At 40.2% G+C, this 18,825-nt stretch overlaps 2 protein-coding genes across 11 annotated transcripts in view; one reads left to right on the top strand and one right to left on the bottom strand.

Annotated features, from left to right (window-relative positions):
- Positions 1-14,740, top strand: part of CCDC146 (coiled-coil domain containing 146) — a 129,868-nt gene extending 115,128 nt beyond the window's left edge. For 4 of the 6 annotated variants that reach the window (XM_019744542.2, XM_019744541.2, XM_074340629.1 and 1 more), the window contains 8 exons: positions 758-846; positions 936-1,100; positions 2,379-2,603; positions 4,137-4,365; positions 7,944-8,072; positions 8,627-8,764; positions 12,216-12,464; positions 13,838-14,148. In XM_019744542.2, coding sequence (XP_019600101.2) covers positions 758-846; positions 936-1,100; positions 2,379-2,603; positions 4,137-4,365; positions 7,944-8,072; positions 8,627-8,764; positions 12,216-12,464; positions 13,838-14,041 — 1,428 coding nt within the window. In that variant the 3' untranslated portion in view covers positions 14,042-14,148. Of the gene's footprint in view, positions 1-757; positions 847-935; positions 1,101-2,378; positions 2,604-4,136; positions 4,366-7,943; positions 8,073-8,626; positions 8,765-12,215; positions 12,465-13,837 lie in introns of all 6 variants that reach the window. The other 2 variants (XM_074340627.1, XM_074340630.1) reach the window with 2 other exon arrangements.
- A 1,669-nt stretch (positions 14,741-16,409) lies between these two features.
- GSAP (gamma-secretase activating protein) overlaps positions 16,410-18,825 on the bottom strand; it is a 99,707-nt gene continuing 97,291 nt past the window's right edge. For all 5 annotated transcript variants that reach the window (XM_019744568.2, XM_019744572.2, XM_019744569.2 and 2 more), the window contains 3 exons: positions 17,764-17,865; positions 17,501-17,600; positions 16,410-17,104 (listed from right to left, as the gene is read on the bottom strand). In XM_019744568.2, the coding sequence (XP_019600127.2) occupies positions 17,013-17,104; positions 17,501-17,600; positions 17,764-17,865 (294 nt within the window). In that variant the 3' untranslated portion in view covers positions 16,410-17,012. The remainder of the gene's footprint in view (positions 17,105-17,500; positions 17,601-17,763; positions 17,866-18,825) is intronic.

Consider the following 18,825-nt stretch of genomic DNA (forward strand, 5'->3'; position numbering starts at 1 on the left):
TCACTCATGCCAAATGGGTTTTGCTCTCAGTGCTCAACAGAAGGATGACAGAAACTATGTCCTCTGGTTTCTACCAGCAAATACTTCACCTTTGAATTTGTTTCTTACCCTAGATGAAGGACCCAGTATCTTTATATTTGAAGAATGTAACTGGTGTACTGAGCACTGGGTATATTTTTAGGATTTTAGAACTGTAAATGCTGTCTTTTAAAATATTCATGTGTCATCTGTAACAACTCCTTATGGCTGATGGCTGATCTCAGCATGGTGCTTCATTGTGTAGGAAAACACACCCAATATAGAAAAGTACTTTAAAATCACGGCTTCAGTCTCACAAAATACCACAGAGGATTCAATTTATAACATTATCAAAACTTACTAGAATTCTTCTTCCCTCATCTATCCTCCACAAACTCCTCACTCACCCAGCCCAACCATGCTACTCAGAACCACTCTTTGGTTCCCTCAAAAGTTCACCGAACTTTTCCTCAAACCCATTTTGTGCAGGCGCTTTTCCTTTCTCCGTCTCTCATTCTTTCTCTTCCTTAATTAACCCTTTGTCCTGGCCAGTGTCATTCAGTTCAGCTGGCCAGGCAATTTTCAGATCTCTCCCTCTGTCTTTCCCCTGATCAACCCAACCAGCCAAGACAGAATTTTCCTTAATGGATAGGAATGAGATGGTGAGGGTGGGGGTATTCATATGTTGATGGTGATGAGCTTTTTAAAAATTATTTCACACATAAATTTTATATTTCAGCAAAGGTATACTAACATTGTGAAGGAGATGAAAGCAAAGGATCTTGAAATCAGGATACACAGGAAGAAACAACGTGAAATTCATAGGAGGTAAAGAATTACATGATGATTTATCTAGTTAGGTGGCAGAGAAACAGATCTTTATTTCACAAGTTTCAAAAACTCTTGTATTTTCACAGACTCAGAGAGTTTGCTAAACTGTATGACACTATTCGAAATGAAAGAAACAAATTTGTTAACTTACTTCACAAAGCTCACCAGCAAGTAAACGAAATAAAAGAAAGGCATAAAATGTCATTAAATGAACTGGAAATTTTAAGAAATAGTGCGGTTACTCAAGAAAGGTAAGTGTTATAAAAACTATTGTCTGTTCAAAGATGTCTGTTCAGATTCATTGAACTCTAAAATACCCTAGGGATAATAAAATAAAAAATAATAATCTTTTACAAAGCTAGAAAAGCCCTTGCTCAGACATCTGGCTTTACTGATGACAATCGAAGCATCTGAATGTGATTCCATATTCTTCTTCTGTTTGGGAGCCATCTAGTTTTCAAATGAATGAAAAACTGTAATATATAACTATGCTTACTATATTTATTTTCATTTACCCAATCAGAAAGAAAAGCACCAATTTGATAATTTGCATGTAAAGTTAGAAGACAATCACATATTTATCAACCAGCATCCCCGGTTGTAGATTTGAAGTATTTCATGGTCTTGTGGGAGGCTGTACAGCAGAATGGTTAAGACAGATGGCTCTCTAGACTCAGATCCCAGCCCTGCCACTTACTAGCTGTGTGACCTTGGGCAAACTACCTTACCCCTCTGGGCTCACTTTCCTTACCTTTAAAAATAGTCCCTATTTTATACGAGTTTTTATTCTAAAATGAGCTAATCCATGTAAAAGTACTCAGAAGTGTCCAGCAATTTTTTTTTTTTAATTTGTTACTTACCAAGTGCCAACATCTGTTGGACTCTTTCACTTATATTTAGTCCCTGATCTATTGAGTGTATACAGCCTGAAATTTTTCTGGTGGCCAGTATTGCCCAGTTTCCTTTCATATTACAAATATTACAAAACTGGCTCTTGTGTGTGAGTAGTGGAGGGGCAGGGTGGGAGGGAGGGGATTGGTATGAAAAAGAAAATCTAATTTCCTAATCAGGTTCTCATCCTACATGAAAGTAAAATGTCATTTACAGAGGCCATGCATTAATTTAGTATGTATTGTGATGCCGTACTGAATTGGGAACAGCCTTAGTTCCAATGGACATTATCAGATATACCATCTCTGTCCTTAACAGGGCACAGTCTCCTAGGGACGACAGAGCAGTAAATGAATTACTATAGTTTCTCACTGTGATAAAGGGGGACAGCAGAGGCTTGGGGCACAAAGGAAAGATGTCCTAATCCATATGGAGGGGGGATCTGTGACCTGGGGGGATTACAGGAATTCCTGAAGAGTATCACAGGATGAATATTATTATTACTACTTCTATTGTCATTTCAAGGGATGTACTAAAGGAGGAGCTACTTTGATATGGCATGTGTTTCAGAAATCTTCATTATTTTTAAAGAAACTAAAGACAATTGTCATCTTACCTGTTTCTCATTATTTTTAAAGAAAGCTACAGAATTCCATGCTGAAACATGCCAACAATGTCACCATTAGAGAAAGCATGCAAAACGACGTGTGCAAAATCGTAGTAAAACTTCAGGAAATGAGAGAGAAGAAGGAAGTCCAGTTAAGTAACATTGACAGACTTGCCCATATGATCACAATCATTGAAGAGGAAATGGTGCAGCTTCGCAAAAAATATGAACGAGCTGTTCAGCGTCGGAATGAAAGGTAAACCAGGAACCTAATGTGAGAATGAAGTACCCATGATCCTGTTTAAAAATGTTGCCCCTTTTTCTGTGTAGACTTGACAGTAGGTAGTGAGGGACATTTGACATTCAGGTTTCACTAGCCGTGTGGGTGGGGGACGGGTAGGTGTTTGTTTTGCCTGAAAGTAAGAAACTCACTCCTTGTAAGAGAGACAGGCAAGAGTAAAGTTTGGGAAGTTGTTCGCTTGAAGATCAAAGTCCTTTCCCAGACGACCATTCAGGATGCCTCTGATACCATCAAATTACTTCAGTAAAATTGACATATATAAGTCTTTGGATCTTGTATCCATTTTTTTGTTACAGGTTTGTTCATATTGTGATATTTATTCAGCCACTCTCTCAGTTCATTTTCTCATCAAGTAAGTAAGACCTTTCTCATCAAGCATTATTTCTTCCAGGCTACAACTATATCATTAATCAATTACTACTTTAGGGGGTTTCCCAAGTTGCTTGTACTTTGAGAACTCTGGCACGTAGATGGCAGAGCCCTCTAGTAATCACATCTGGTATCAGATTGGTTTTCATCAAACCTGGGTTGTAAGGCTGTGTTCTGTGCAAGTACTAGATCCTGGTGGTAAAGCATTGCTCCTGACTTCCATTGTCAAGAGAACTGAGGAGATCATGAGAAGAGCCAATGAACAGCAAATGAGACAAAATATAGAGCTAAGATTAGCCACATACAGCTATATGTACACGTTTTGAGGGAAGAGGAGAGAGAAAGCGATAGAAGCGATTACAGATGAATTCTGGGATAACAGATATGCACAGTGTGTGGGAAGCACTTCAAGGTGGTGAAGAACACCATTTTTCAAAGGGCTGGCAGGTGTTCTCTCTGGGGGGAAAAAGTCCTCTTATTTGGCTCCTGGCACAAGACAAAGCATTGAGGCTGTGTACTCCGAGGCCCTGGTCAGATCTGTGGGGCTGGAATTAGACATTTGTTACTTTGTGTCTTCCCTATATTCTCCTCACAAGGAAGGCACTTCCCCTGGCATGACTATAAATGACAGAATGTTGCCTATTTCTTAGGAAATTTGCATCAGAAATTGTGAACTTTAAAAGAACCTGGCAAATTACATTGAAGTGAATCACTGTAGAAACACTCCCTGGCCATCTGCCTGGGTACTTCCCACAGGACCTTGGTTGGCAAGTCTAAGAAAAGGGGGTCTGCAGAAAATCAGATTACGGGGTCACTTTGTTCTTGCATGGGGAATGACATTCTCTCTCACCCCGGGAAACCTTTGGCAAGTTGCACAGAAACTGTGCCCGCCAACCTTCCAGTCCACTCAGAGTTGAGACACTGAACAACTGTCCGTCTCCTATCCCCCCAAAATCAAAGTGCGGAGTTTGACTAGAAAACCACCAGTGTATATGGATTTTCTTCTAGAATTATGCAATGTTGTTGTGTAGTTTGCACCGAAATCCAAGGGAACCCCAATGACTAGTAAAACTGTGGCCTGAACATCCTCTTAGCCTCTACCTCTCGATTTGACCATAGTGGTGTTCAGCTGATAGAGCGGGAAGAAGAAGTGTGCATTTTTTATGAAAAAATAAATATCCAAGAGAAAATGAAACTAAGTGCAGAAACTGAAATACATGTCCTGGAGGAAAAGATCCGATTCCTGAAACTGAAGATTGCTGAGAAGCAAAGGCAGATTCATGTGACCAAGCAACTGCTGCCAGCCAAGAAGTCCCTGGATGGCGACTTGGCCGTGCTCCAGATCCAGGTGGGCAAGTGTTCAGGAGACACTTCCAGGACATTTGCTGATTTTTTCTCCTCCATTATTGCTTTGTAGGTCGTATCTGTAAGAACCCGTAAGTTAAATGTCTTGTTTAAAAACGCCTTGGAACACTGCCACAGGGTGATATCTAAGCTTCAGGCAGCTGAGCTACAGATTATCTTTTTTTTGTTCCCCCCCACCGGCTGCATGAAGCATTTTCTGCCTTTCCTGGAATGCTGACCCTCCCAAATCTCAACTCTAGCTCAGCTTCCTCATAGCGCAAATTCTTTATTTTACTGTTACCAGCATAATTACTTCTGATGTTTGCTGGAAAGACCTTGGGGACCATCTAGCTCTCTTATTTTTAGTACTTTTGCCCTCTGGAGCCAAGATCGCTGTTTGTTATTAATTGGCAATCACATATAATTAGACTCCTTATTAACCCACGTAGTTTTCCTGTAATTTAATAACCTGGCCTCCGACATGGCCTTCTTAAAAGTGGAATAAAGCCAAAAGGTTTAAACATGAAATAGCAAATAAAAGACAGAAAATAAAGCTACTTTCTTCACATGTAGTAATTGCAGTTTTTTCTTAATGAAACTATAAGAAAAAATTAAGCTAAAAAATTGTGGCTTAAACTTTTTTCCATTGACATGATGTAGGAACAAATTTTAGCCTATAAAAAGTTGTCTAAAATGTCAGGTTTGCTTTCAGACTTTTTTCTGATTACAAAATTGAGACATGTTCAGTTAATAATGTTTTGAAAAACATAAAATTTTTAAAGAAGAAAATAAAATTCTATCCCCAAGATATAATCACTATTGAAATTATCAAAAATCTGGAAGAGATCCTTCTAGTCTTTTTCTAGGTGTACAAATAAATTATTTTCATTAGCTCATGCTGTAAACACAGCTTTGGGTTCTGCTTTTTAAATATAATCATGTCATGGGGATTCACAGGACTTGTGGGACTGGATGATGGATCTACTTTCATACTTTATGTCACTGGAATGTGTATGTGCTATGTAGATGACAGGATCTTTCATTTTGCACAAATATGCCACGGTTCTGATTCCAGTGTTTGTTTTTTAGCCATAAGTTCTCCCATTCACTTCTTCAGTAAGTGTAGCCCTGACTTGGATGGATTGTCTGGAACATTCCCCACGCCTCCCACAGGTCTCCCTCAGGATTCCTGTGACACAGGCATCCAGTGAGGTTTGTTTGGGCGACCCCCACATCAGCTTGCACACACAGTGCCTGCTCCACTTGGGTGCCATTCAGTGCAGACGTAGGGCTCGCTCCTTGTTCAGATCGCACCTACGCAAAACCATTCATGCAAGGCCTTGGTCGGTGAACTGACTTTACTGAAGATTTGGAGCAACAGTGTAAGAGGGTACATTACAGAAATGCAAAGCACTTCAAGTTAAATATCAGACATCCACGTCCTTCAAAGTTCCATAGGGCCACTCCAGACCAGGAACAGTCCCCAGGGTATCTTACCCCATGCAGCATCCTAGCCTGACTCCATTTCACTGGCTTGTCTTTCAGCCTTTCCCACCACCACCACCACCCCCACCTACCTCCCCCAGGCACTTCATACTTGTCTCATTCCACTTTACAGAATAATTTAGCTCTCCCTAGCTCTCCCAAAGCACAGTTTTAGGGACATCTTTGCTCATACTAAACTATCAAGATGCCCAGCAGAACAAAAAAACTAAATTCAATAAAATCCACAACAGAAAAACTTCACTCTCTACTATGTAAACATTTTATTTGTGTTAATTGCAGATAAATACTTCTAGTCAATGGATATAATTAGTTGTTCTTAAAATATATTTTTTGTTCCAGCCAATCCATCTAAATCAGGACTACACTTATTGAAAAAATGAATGGGAGAACCCACGGCTAAAAACTGTATATGACATTTTATTGTATCAAACCAGTTATTTGGTGCGAGCTATGAATTCAGTTTACCCAAGAGGAAATATTATGCATTTAACGACAGTACTGGACTATCTGATGTGAACCTTTACCATTCTGACTGCATATGAATTGAGACATAGGGATTATGTGTTATCACCAGTTACTATTCTACCAGTTAGTTCTAAGCTTCAGAACAGTTGAATACAAAGTTCCCCATTAGTCTTCTCTTAATTATTTGTCTATTCAGCACGAATCACGTGGGCACTTTGAACGACTTGATGTGAAATTTTGGGCTTCGGACAAGCCATTTTGTACCCTGCCTTGTAGTGCTGGATCCCTGTCATATCCTGTTATCTGTAAAAGCTGCAGTGTTCTGTGTTTTTCTCAAAGCCTTCTCATTTTTGCATCATTTTCGGAATTCTCTTATGGTTTGCATTTTTTCAGTTGCTTGAAACAGTTTTTAATCATCCAACAGTCTAACCCAAGGATTATTGTGAGTCATATTTTCCCGATGCTTGCAATAAGAGGTCCCTTTTAGGGATCTTGGAAGTCACAAGAACTATTTTAGGACACAAGAACACTATTTTATAAGGAAAAAGTGAACAGTTTTTCCTCAAAGGCCCATGGGGAAATATGACCAACCAAGGCACCACTTTGATAATAAGTAAGCACCATGTTTTGTTTCCTATTTAATTTCCTAATTAAGAGAAGGAAATATTAAGTGTTGTTAATCATAATACAACAAATGCTTAATTACATATAGGTGCATATCATGTTTCCCTAAAAATAAGACCTAGCCAGACCATCAGCTCTAATGCATCTTTTGGAACAAAAAATAATATAAGAACCGGTCTTATTTTACTATAAGACCTGGTATAATATAATATAATATAATATAATATAATATAATATAATATATACTGGGTCTTATATTAATTTTTGCTCCAAAAGACACATTAGAGTTGATGGTCAGGCTAGGTCTTATTTTCGGGAAAACACGGTACTTTAACTCCATATTAAGGGAAAAAAACTCAGTGTAGCTGCTACTTCTACTTGGGAGTGGCCATATTTCTTCATCCACCTCCAAAGTCTCATCAATTCCACAAATATATTGATACATAAAATATTATATTGGGTGTTCGGCAAAAAGAGAAATAATCCAGGCTATTCTTCCCAGACTGTGCATTATGTTGACCTACTAATTAAGAATTTATTCTCTGGGAGGAAGCCATTAAAGCTATTTTCAGAAAGGGTTTAAAACTGGAGTGTAGTATGTTGTCTACCTGGTGTGTTGTCCACTTTGGCCTCTGTAACAACCTGCAATAAAGAAGTTAAGTCTGTATAGTTTGAGCTCTGCAACCAAACATCCCATGAGTATAACATGAAGTGGGAAGTAATCAAAAGGCTGGCTGTAAACTCAGCTTTTACTTTGATGACTCAGGAGTTACCACCTTTCCTGGTAGAGTCAGTTACAGACATCCTCCTGATCCCATGAGTGAGCAAAAGCGTTGCTTAAGTCCCATGAGAGCATGTTCAGAGTTTTCTTCCACTTTTGCCTGTGTTGGTCCTAGTGAAAGACACAAGACCTTGGGCTACTAGATTTTAAGATTTACTGGGCAAAAGAGTTAGTTTTGAAGTTAATGTTTCTTTCTTGTTTAATAGTTTTCACAGTGTACAGACAGAATAAAAGACCTGGAGAAACAGTTTATAAATCCTGAGGGTAAGAACAGAACCCGCTTCCTTCCAGGGAAAGATATGACTGAAGAAGAAATGATCAAAAAATTAGATGCGGTAAACATTCTTTCTTAAAATAGCATCAGTTAGCCCCTCCTTGGTCAGCGTCACAGATATCTGTACTACTGTCTCATGTTATGCGGACAGATTTATCCCTCATTCTTCTAGCCATTAATATCGTCCTTGCATTGTAATCTAGTAAAAAAACTTAATCTCGACTTTCAATGCTTGCCAAAAGGAACAAAAATTGAATGGTTTCAAGATGTCCACTTTGTCTCTCATAATCCAAAGGAGCAATTTTGGCATCTTGAATGGATTCATTTCTCTTCCTGCTGGTAGTATATCAGAGGAAGGTCAACACGGAAGCTAGACGGAGCTGAGAGGGCCCTTCTCTGCTCTGGGGAGAAAGAGCTCCCAGGGCTGTCTGGAGGGGGTTGGGACAAGGGAAATGTTGACTCAGCCCAGTTCTAAAGACTTTCTAGAGGTCTCTTGGCAACTACAAAAGCATTGTCTCTTCATTAAGGGGGTAAATAGTGCTCTAATTAGGAAAGAAGTTTTTGACTTGCATGACCTTTTCCCCCCCTTCCTATTGAAATTGTTTTCGACTGTAGCTGGAACTACAGCTGGCCAAGAAGGAGGAGCAATTACTGGAAAAGGATTTCATCTACGAGCAGGTCTCCCGGCTCACGGACAGGCTCTGCAGCAAAACTCAGGCCTGCAAGCAGGACACATTGCTCCTGGCCAAGAAGGTCTGTCTGAGACCATTACCTCTCTTCTGCCTTGCTCCTTTATTGCCATCTGTTTTCCGCAGACTGCTTTGTTTAGGAAGCCCTGGGGAGATTAGGCTTTGTGATGAGAGAAACATAAAGATATAAAGTGAAAAATCTAAAGATTACTCTTAGAGAATTGTGCAAAATAAGTCCCAGTCTTATTCCCTGACTGAATTCACTTTACAGCATGAAAAACCTAAGCCTTTCAATGACAGTGTACAAGTTTCACTTACCTGGGCACCTACTCAAATATGACAATCATTGTCTTTATATTTCATGTGCCAAGTTAAATCCTTTCCAGTTCCTTGTGAATGGAGAGCTTCACTTCTCCATCGGTCTGCATGCGAACTCAGCCAGAACCCAGACATGCAAGGGGACATTAATGGCAACCGTTACACAAATGGGCATATCCCACTGTGGGGTGGAGCTACCACCAGGCCCCACTAGTGACGACAGGCCAGGAACACAGAGCTTCCTAATTGCGGAAGATTAAACTACTCTACCAGGACTGCTGATCCAGAGCCACAGGGTCAGACAGGAACTGCCAGCAACTACCTTGGAAGGGGCAGTGGCAGGAGGGAAGGACGTTGCACCATTGGGTGGTCGGAAGATCACGTGACCTCTGGGCCCCTTGGAGCCTCCCGCTGTAACAGCACAGGGATTTCAGTCAGTTGGCAGTAGTTACTGAAGCTGCTATGTGCTCCCCTCATGCTGGGTATGGGGGCAGAATCAGAGAGGAAGGCACACATTGCCCACACCGCCGTCTAGTGCGGGGAGACAGAGAGGAAAATGAATCATGGGCTCCAGAGGGCAGCAACTCTTCCTCATTCTTCTTTGTCTCCCCAATGCTTAGCGTCTACTACACTCTAGAAAAACATTTACAATAAGTAAACAGTCAGTCCCATTCTAGAAACAGTTCTGGCACACTAAATAAATAGGAAATTATTCTAAATTTCAAGTCTCCTTTGCCATTTTTATTTGGCTTTTACACTTCCGCTCCGATGACTTACACTGGTAGGCAGATCAGTCCAGAGGCACTAGTGCAACTCGCAACTTTACCTCATAAAATAAGAACATTAAGACTTTTTTAGGCTCATGAAGTTTGCCTGACATAGCACATCTGATGTTTGTTTAAATGTTGCCTTCCTTCCTTTTGCAAAATGAACTTCCCTGTCTTTGGAGACAGTCAATTTTTGCCGAGGGCGAGCTTGTCAAAGCTGATGGCAGTCTCTCTGGAGGGCAGCAGCAGTGCTAGGGAAATGCAGACGGTGGCTGCTGCAACTGTTCTCATAGTCAGGAAGGTTCCAGCACAACTGAGTTCTAGCCTAGTGATTCAGCGCCTCTTTCCTTTCCCCACCTTCTGTGCTCCCTGGCTTTTAAAAATATATATATATTTAAAATTATAATTTTCTCATAGTAGGCATTGCTAGAAGGTAGAAAGATGTTAATTCGAATCCCAGATCTGTGATTTATGATCTAGAGAAAGATACATAAATGACCTTAAAACTGAGATTCCTGACCTGTGGAATGGGTGTGATATTAGCGAAAGTTGTTTTGCAACATTACACAGTCACGCAGGAGTGGCCTGGTCACTTGTGGGTGCTCAACAAGAATGCATGTCTTCCCAAGCCTCTTCTCTTTCCTAGAGAGCTTACGGTGCCTCTTCCAAGTTTCCCAAATGAACAGAAAATGGAAAATAGCGGCAAAAACCTAGAGCAACCCAGAATAATGCCATCACTTTTTTGATTTACAGAGAAGGGAGGTTGGCTAATTATACATACACACAACACTCAAATGTGCAGTGACTGATTAAAAAAATTTAAGAGAGATAATGACGCACCAAAGCTTTAAATGGTAGTCATTTTTATTCAACGTATGCTTCCTAAAAATTACCGCAGGGTAGAAGAGTTTTAAAAATTTATATTCCCTACTCCCTTAAGGAGGCAAAGTGTATACATAATAATCAGTCATTGCCTTTTCAGCGGCAGGTAAACCATTAGGGACAACATTCCTCGAAGCAAATGTGCAGACAGACCAGTGTGAGCTCTATGAGGAGAGGAGAGGGTTTCAAGGTCAGGTATAGTGTTTGGAAGCTCATATGCACATCTCAGTTTACCCTGGTTCAAAGGACTGAAGGATTAAAACAGACTGAATTTACTCATTCCTTCATTCAACAAACATTCAATTTTATTTTTGCTTGGTGCCTCCTATGTTCCAAGCATCATTCTGGACACTGGGAATATGGTGAATAAAACAAACAGTCCTCGTTCTCATGAAGAGTGCATTCTTGTGGGTAACAGATTATAACCAAATACCCAAATACATAGATACGTAATATAACGTCAGTGGTGAAACAGGATATAAATTAAAAATAAAGCAGGTTAATATGATAGAGAGCATTGGCAGCGGGAAGGAGTCACCACTCACTGCCCCACCCTGAAAAGCTGCACTATGGGCTGGAAACCTTAGAGGAACCACCATGTCCAGTATCACTATTATTCTGTCTTTTAAAATCAATTATTCCACTTAGTCCTATCTTTTCATTCTTTTATAAAAAATAGCTGATGTGAAATGGTAAACACACACAACCAGAATATTTCATTTCAAATTACTGGTTATTCAGTTCATGCTTGGTTATGGCCTAATAATTAGGCATCCCAGGAATTACAATCAATCATAAAAACACGTTGAGGTGTGATAGTTTCCATTACAAATCATTTCAGATGCAGAACCTCTGCTGATTGCCTTATCTAAATAAAGAGTAACTTTTAAATATAGTTTTTGTTCTAGATTTATTTCTGCTGGGTAAGTGACAAATTAATAACATGGCCAAGTTAGGCCAGAACTTAGACATCAGGAACACCCCATCCTCCTCACCTCATCACATCTTAAAAGTACAGAGACTTAAAAATTCCCCTCGATGCTATCCAACTGGTAACTTGGGGAACATACCGTGTTTGCCCGAAAATAAGACCTAGCAGGACCATCAGCTCTAATGCGTCCTTTGGAGCAAAAATTAATATAAGACCCAGTATTATATTATTTATATTATGTTATGTTATATTATAATTATATTATAATGACCCAGTCTTATATTAAAATAAGACCAGGTCTTTTTAAATTTTTGCTCCAAAAGACACACTAGAGCTGACGGTCCAGCTAGGTCTTATTTTCGGGGAAACACGGTATCTCTGTCTTTTCCCTCCTTGTCCTTATTGACAGAGCTAGGGTGTTGGGCTCAATCACTGAGGTTTCCCGCCCCCTCCCTCCTTTCTCATTTTCTCTACTTTCTCACTTAAACTCTCCTTCCTTCAGGCAAGCACGACCCCCACCACTATAGACAGCCAGCAGCCCGCCCTTTGCTTCCCCTCTTCATGGAATGTGTGCATAGGCTAACGTACATACATTGTTATGGGCTCTTTAATTCTAGATGAATGGCTACCAGAAAAAGATCAAAGATGCTACTGAAAAAATGATGGCTGTTGTTGCTGAGCTGTCCATGAAACAAGCTCTGGCCATTGAACTCCAAAAGGAAGTCAAGGAGAAAGAAGACTTCATCTTCTCTTGCAATGCCAGGATAGAAAAGGGTCTGCCACTCAATAAAGAGATTGAGAAAGAATGGCTGAAAGTACTTCGAGATGAAGAAATGTATGACTTGGCCATTGCTGAAAAGTCGCGGGTAAGTTTGGCTTCTATGTTGCATTTGTAAAGTGGCCAGGAAGGGCTGTTTTCAGGGCTTTCAATCCTCCCAAAATATATGAAAAACTTCCTACTCTACCACACGTAGTCCCCAACAGTCATAAGAAAGAAGTTTTGGGTTTTTTAGCTACTATGTAGACAAGTCAAAGTACAACAGTCCAGAGCGCCACGCTGGTCTCTTGGCAAGCACCAGGCTCCACCCAGTCTCAGGCCCTGGGCTGGGGAGTGGAATACAAGGGACTCCCACCGGCATGGCAGCGACCAGGCTGGCGATGGTTTTATCCATAGGTCTCCGATCTCTGTCCTCACACCCCTGCTCAGACCACTCCTCACTCGTCCACGTCCACCTGCTGTGGCCACCACAGCATCTTGTGAGGCCTCCTGCATGTCATGGCTGTCACAGCCGTTTGCAGACTCCGTCGTTTCTGCAGACCAGAGGCCGCAGTGCCACTGGCCGAGGTCTATCACTCGTTCCACATGCAAGTTGTGTACACAGTTCTTCTGCCTACTCCCACGACCTTTCTATATTCTTAGAATGGAATTAGGCATCTCTTTCTAAGGAGACTACATCTTGGGATCCACAGTTCACTCCAAATTGTCAAGTAGACATCCTTGAAAAGGTGACTATTTACTCCCTAAAAGGTACATTCCACACATGCTAGGAATATCTGAAAACAGGGTTTGATCTGTAATTCCCACACTGCCTGGGACTATAAATTTTAGGGCATTCAGATTTTACCTATGGTGTCCCAGCTGTCATTTGCCTGCCTCCACCACTTAGAATTTTTTTTAATGCTGCTAGAGATTTCTCTCTTTTCCAGAAGCACAGGTAGAATCTTGAGGACCCTGAGGCTCAAAGCAAGCTGCTGACTATTTCTCACCTCCCATCCTGCTTTATTCCTTCTCGCTTCCTTTGTAACACTTGCTCACCAGTGACTTACCAAAGGAAATAGATTGTCCTACTTTTGTCAAAAACAAAAACATGGAAATAATTAGTGCTTGATGAAAGATACTGAGATTGGAATATAGTGAATTTAGAGCCCACCAACCAGACGATGACAAACCCTAAACCCCAGGAACAGAGTGATGCTTGAGCAACATGGGTCATTCCAATGAGATGCAATGTATGTGTGTGAGTGAGTGAGTGAGTGAGTGTGTGTGTGTGTGTGTGTGTGTATGTGTGTGTGTGTGTGTGTGTGGTGACTTCACCTCCATAACCTCCTGTCCTGTGGGGGAATATTAGCCAGCACAGCCTAAGACCGCTCAGACCCAGCTGTGTCTGGTGGGCCCTGGGGATGAAGTGACTTCACCAGAATTTTAAAAAAACTGAAAAGGAAAAATCATTCTTTGCAGGAGTTCTTGGAAACAGATAATCGCCAGCTGCCCAGTGGTGTTTACACAACTGCAGAGCTGCGTCCAAATGCCTACATCCCAGAGGCCGAGGCCACTCTTCCTTTGCCAAAACCGTATGGTGCTCTGGCTCCTTTTAAGCCCAGTGAACCTGGGGCCAATATAAGGCACATAAGGAAACCCGTTATAAAGCCAATTGAAATCTGAACATGTGCACCAATCCGGGCTTCTCAAGAACACGCTTCAGCCAGGCTTCCTCATGTCCACAGCTGGAAAATATCAGCACAATACTCTAAACTACAGACAAATACAACATCCACAATTAATCAACAACAGAAAACAACATGGTTTCCTTTTACATCCACTAATTGCTGCATTTTACATGGTATTGAGTAGAACTGTCCTACAATTATGTCAAAGCATATATCTGCATTTCCTTCTTTTTCATTCTCTATATTGACTACCTTTCAGAAATATATAGTAGGCCAGGTGCCATAAAAATGCAATAAAAATAAATCAATTTTCAATGAAGTACAGAAATTGGCAGAGTGGTCTTTGTTTATTAAAGACAAACAAATGCTGCTCAATATACTGACTTTAAAGAAAGAGAATCTTTGGCGGAAAAAAAAAACATTCCAAGCATCACAGGGGCTTAACTCACTGTTAAATAAACAGTTACATTTGAAGTAAATGTTGGTAAATCTAACTCAATTAAAAAGGAACAGGGAGCAGGTTAGCTCAGTTGGTTAGAGCACGGTGCTCTTAACAGCAAGGTTGCCAGTTTGACCCCCACATGGGCCACTGTGAGCTGCACCCTCTACAAATAGATTGAAACAACTACTTGACTTGGAGTTGATGGGTCCTGGAAAAACACACTTAAAATAAATAAAAGTTAAAAAAAAAAAAGGAGTAGGGAAGCTTGTCATTTTAAAAATGATATTATGGTGATTCTTTTTACAAGAATGCTTTTGCTGCCAAAATAATTATGCCTTAATTTATCTTTCTTATAAATCTAAATTTTTCACAATGTTGTATGCAGATAAACTCATGATTATTTTAAGCTCTAATACCAGATTTTTCAAAATTTCAATAAACATATTTGTAACTTGGCATGTGAAAGAGTTGAAAATGAGGCCAGTTCCATTTATTTCATTACTCTAATTTCATTGCATTGCATCCAAGTATATTCCTAATTCTGTTTTTACATTTTTTCATGAATACACAAGTAGATTTGAAACCTGTAATTTTACATTCATTATAATGCCCAAACTATCTTTATTTCATACTGGTATCAGTTATGAGTTTTATTTCACAACTCTGTGTATGAGAAATACCCCATTCTTTTATTTTGCTAAATCAAACAAAATCTGTCCTAAGCCCCATCCTGCCAGATTGAAGGGTAATTTAATCTCATTCTCAGTCTCCCTGAATCTAACCAGAATGCTGTGTGAAGTTACTGAAAAGCAATTCCTTGGGAGTGCCTGTGATAAGTACCACTGTATAAGCCAGTGGTTAATACAAAGAAATGCTGCATAAACACAGTTCCTGTGTTGTAGGAATTAGTAATCACATTAGGGATTCAAAAAAGATACACATAGGAAGCTTAGCAACATAAGACTAGAAACATAATTTTTAAAAATCACAAAGGGATGGATATTTAAGTATTACAACTATGTGCTACTGGTTCAGAGAGGCAAGATGCCATGTGTGCTGGAAAGGCCAGGGGTCATAGTCCAATGGAACTTCTTACCTGGCCCTTTAGCATAAATAAAACTTTCATAGGTGGAGAGGGGATTCCAGGCATGAGCAACAGCCTAGGCAAGGCTTGGAAGTAAAACGAGAGAAGTTGTGTTCAAGGCCCAGTGAACTGAGCTGGCTGGGACAGAATGTTCATGCCAGGGGACTGTCTGCGGCCAGGATCAGGGAGACATCGAACTTGAGTTTGGATTTCATCCCGTAACGAATGGCAAGTTATTAAAGGATTCTGAACAGAGGAGTGACAGGAGCAAGCTAGTGTTATCTCAAATGTAAGTCAGATGATTAGGCTCTAGAAAGCGACCGAAACAACCCAGGTGGGAAAAGAAAAGGGTAGGGAATGAAAAATAATGACTTTATCAAGAGAAAAGAATCAGCACTGCCTTGCTGATAAGGCTCCAAAATTTTGAGCCTCAGTGAGCTTGAAGGATTTGGCCCAAAACGGGATTTCTATAGGAGAGGACCATTTTTAGAACACAATCTTGATTTTAGAACAAAGTTGAATTATTATACCAGCTATTGATACTGATAATGATTTAAATTTCACAAATTCATTGAGGGAAACAGTGTGAAGAGAGAAAAGCAAAGGGTTATGGGCTGACCCCAGGCAGCAACGGGATTTATGGGTCAGGATGAAGTCCCCGTAGGAAAGAGGGAAAAAAGAAGCAGCAGAACTAGTTAGATGTCATGAGGTGCTCTGGGGGAACGTGTCCATGGACTCCTGATTTCTGGCTGGAATAAAAAGGCTATATGTTCACAGAACAAAAGGGTCAGGCCCAAGCTTTCAGCGTTTTGTTTCTTTTTTAAAAAATCAGATACATCTAAATCAAACTTTTATAAATATAAAAAGCTTAAAAACATCAAATACAGTTCCATCTGAACCATCACAAAGACAAATCCTACTCTAAATACTGTATATACAAACTGCTGTAGGTTGCAAATTCTTCTATACTAGAAATGGCAGATTTGACTTCATCCAAATTCAGTTTTTTAAAAAGTATCCTCTTGCCAGATACAGTTTTTGTGCAGCACTTAATTTTTCCACTTGTCATATGTTTTTTTTCAATGACACATCGGGTGTCTGTTTTTCTAAGCACTGTTCCCTACATTTTTAAAGGGTATTTTATTTCAGAGTGCAACAGGAACGAGCTCTTGGCCAACGAAGCCACCAGGAAGAGCCTTACTTACGCCACTGTCGCCCTTGGACTGCCTGTCATCTCTCAACACTTGACTGCTCCTCCGCTGTTCAAAACTGAGATAAGGCACTGCAGTTTAGTTCTCTCTGAACAAGTACCGAACTGAAATTCAGATGGCTCCACCCGTATTCTCATTTTGGTCCCCAATTTTAAATATTGCTAAAGAATAGAAGTAGAGCTGATGAGCAAGATTAAACATTGGAAGCTGATCAACTGTACTTTCTTTTTTATAAGCCTAGAAGCATCATGGTGTGTTTCAGAGCTGCTTCCTCCACAAACGTGGCATCCACGTTATCGTGTCCTTCAAAAGCATACAGAGCTGGGGGGAAGGAAGGAGAGAAAAGAGTTACTATGAAGCCATGGAACATTTATAATGTTGTTCCCACAGCTCGCTGAAGTAAGAAGTATTTTATATTTTAACAAAATTCATTATTCCGAGACTGTGTTGTAAAAATGTGCTAAAACTCAGCACCAAGAAAGGTCATTTGCATCGACCAAATTGGTTTTTAACCTCTGAAACCCTTAGAGACCTCAGAGGTGATTATTCCTTTGGTAATTTACTCTAGATAAGTTGGGTATGGCTAATTAAAACCGAATGCAATAAGGGCCCACTGACAGGGGTATTTTGGAAAGGAAAGTGTGCACAGAAGTAAATAGGGACTGACTGATGTGTCAAGGAAGAAGCACAAAAACTCTGAGAGCAGGAGTGAATTACCTTGACTGGAAGATTCTAGATCTGTCAATGTTTCAATGAAGTAGTTGAGAGGCAGAAATTCTATACTAAATGATGACTTGTCAATCCTAGAACTCTGAGGCTAAAAAAGAAACCATTTCGGGTATTAGTTGACTCTCTAAAACAAGCACAAACTTTTCTTTGAAAGTGGTAAGAACTACAATTGCTATCCATATAGGTATGCTGAAATGAGCCAACAGGATCCAAAACACATTTAGTGGAGCTGTGCTTTCACTCTGACCCACCTGTTTCTTATAGTTCTGAAGCAGTCTCTTCACATGGTTCCGGGAAATAATGTTAGAACTCATAGGATGATCCCAAAGCCGACAGATCTTCTGACCAATAAGCTATGATGCAAATTGAAAATAGGTCAAGGAGGATTTCAGGGCAGTGAAAATACTCCATATGACACTCTAATGATGGCTACATTTCATGCATTTGTCCAAACTCATAGGATGAACAACACCGAGTGAATCCTAGTGTTAAGTATGGACTTTGGGCGATTGTGATACATCAATGTAGGTTCCTTTACTGTAACAAATGGTCCCCTCTGGTGGGGATGCTGATAACGGGGGCGCCATGCAGGCGTTGGGGTGTTTTAAGAGATGGAAAATCTCTTACCTTCCACTCAATTTTTTTTTTTTTTTTTTTGCTGTGAATCCTAAACTACTATAAAAAAGAGTAAAGTCAATAATAAAAATAAAAGGATGGAGAAATATATAAAGGAGAATATCGCTTACACTGCATTAAGTAATATACCTTATATCTATTTATAACTTTAAAAATATTATTCCAACGTAGCTAGTTAGTCTAAAAGGCCTTTTATGGTTAATGACCCTTGGAGAAAGGCCATTTACTAGGAGGAATGCTTCTGAATTTTGAAAAAATACTCTGAGGAAATGCAACCCTGAGGGAAGAAGTCTAAGCACTGAGGTTGCCAAATTCTTTTTCTGAAATGGACTTCATCTGCTACTCTTCAAAACTGGGGGTCTGCATGTCAACCCGAAATGATGTTTCAATATCATATTATAAAAAACTAAAGGTTATAGACATGTTCTCTGCCAATGTCTTGCCTGGAAAATTTTAATTCCCTAAGAGTATGAGGCAAAAACATCAAATTTAGAGCGCAAACTACATGTGCAGAGACCATCCCCAAAGAGATCCAGCCAAGGAAAATACGCTTTGTTTTCTAGTCTTGCCTTTGCTTCAGCAAGCCCATGAGGGGGAAAGGCTGTGACAAAGCAAGCCGATTAGGTAGAGAAAGGCAATGGACATCCTTTCATGGGAGGATTGTGGGAGGATCGCGC

This window comes from Rhinolophus sinicus, linkage group LG09, assembly GCF_036562045.2.
Source record: "Rhinolophus sinicus isolate RSC01 linkage group LG09, ASM3656204v1, whole genome shotgun sequence".
NCBI classification, from domain to species: domain Eukaryota; kingdom Metazoa; phylum Chordata; class Mammalia; order Chiroptera; family Rhinolophidae; genus Rhinolophus; species Rhinolophus sinicus.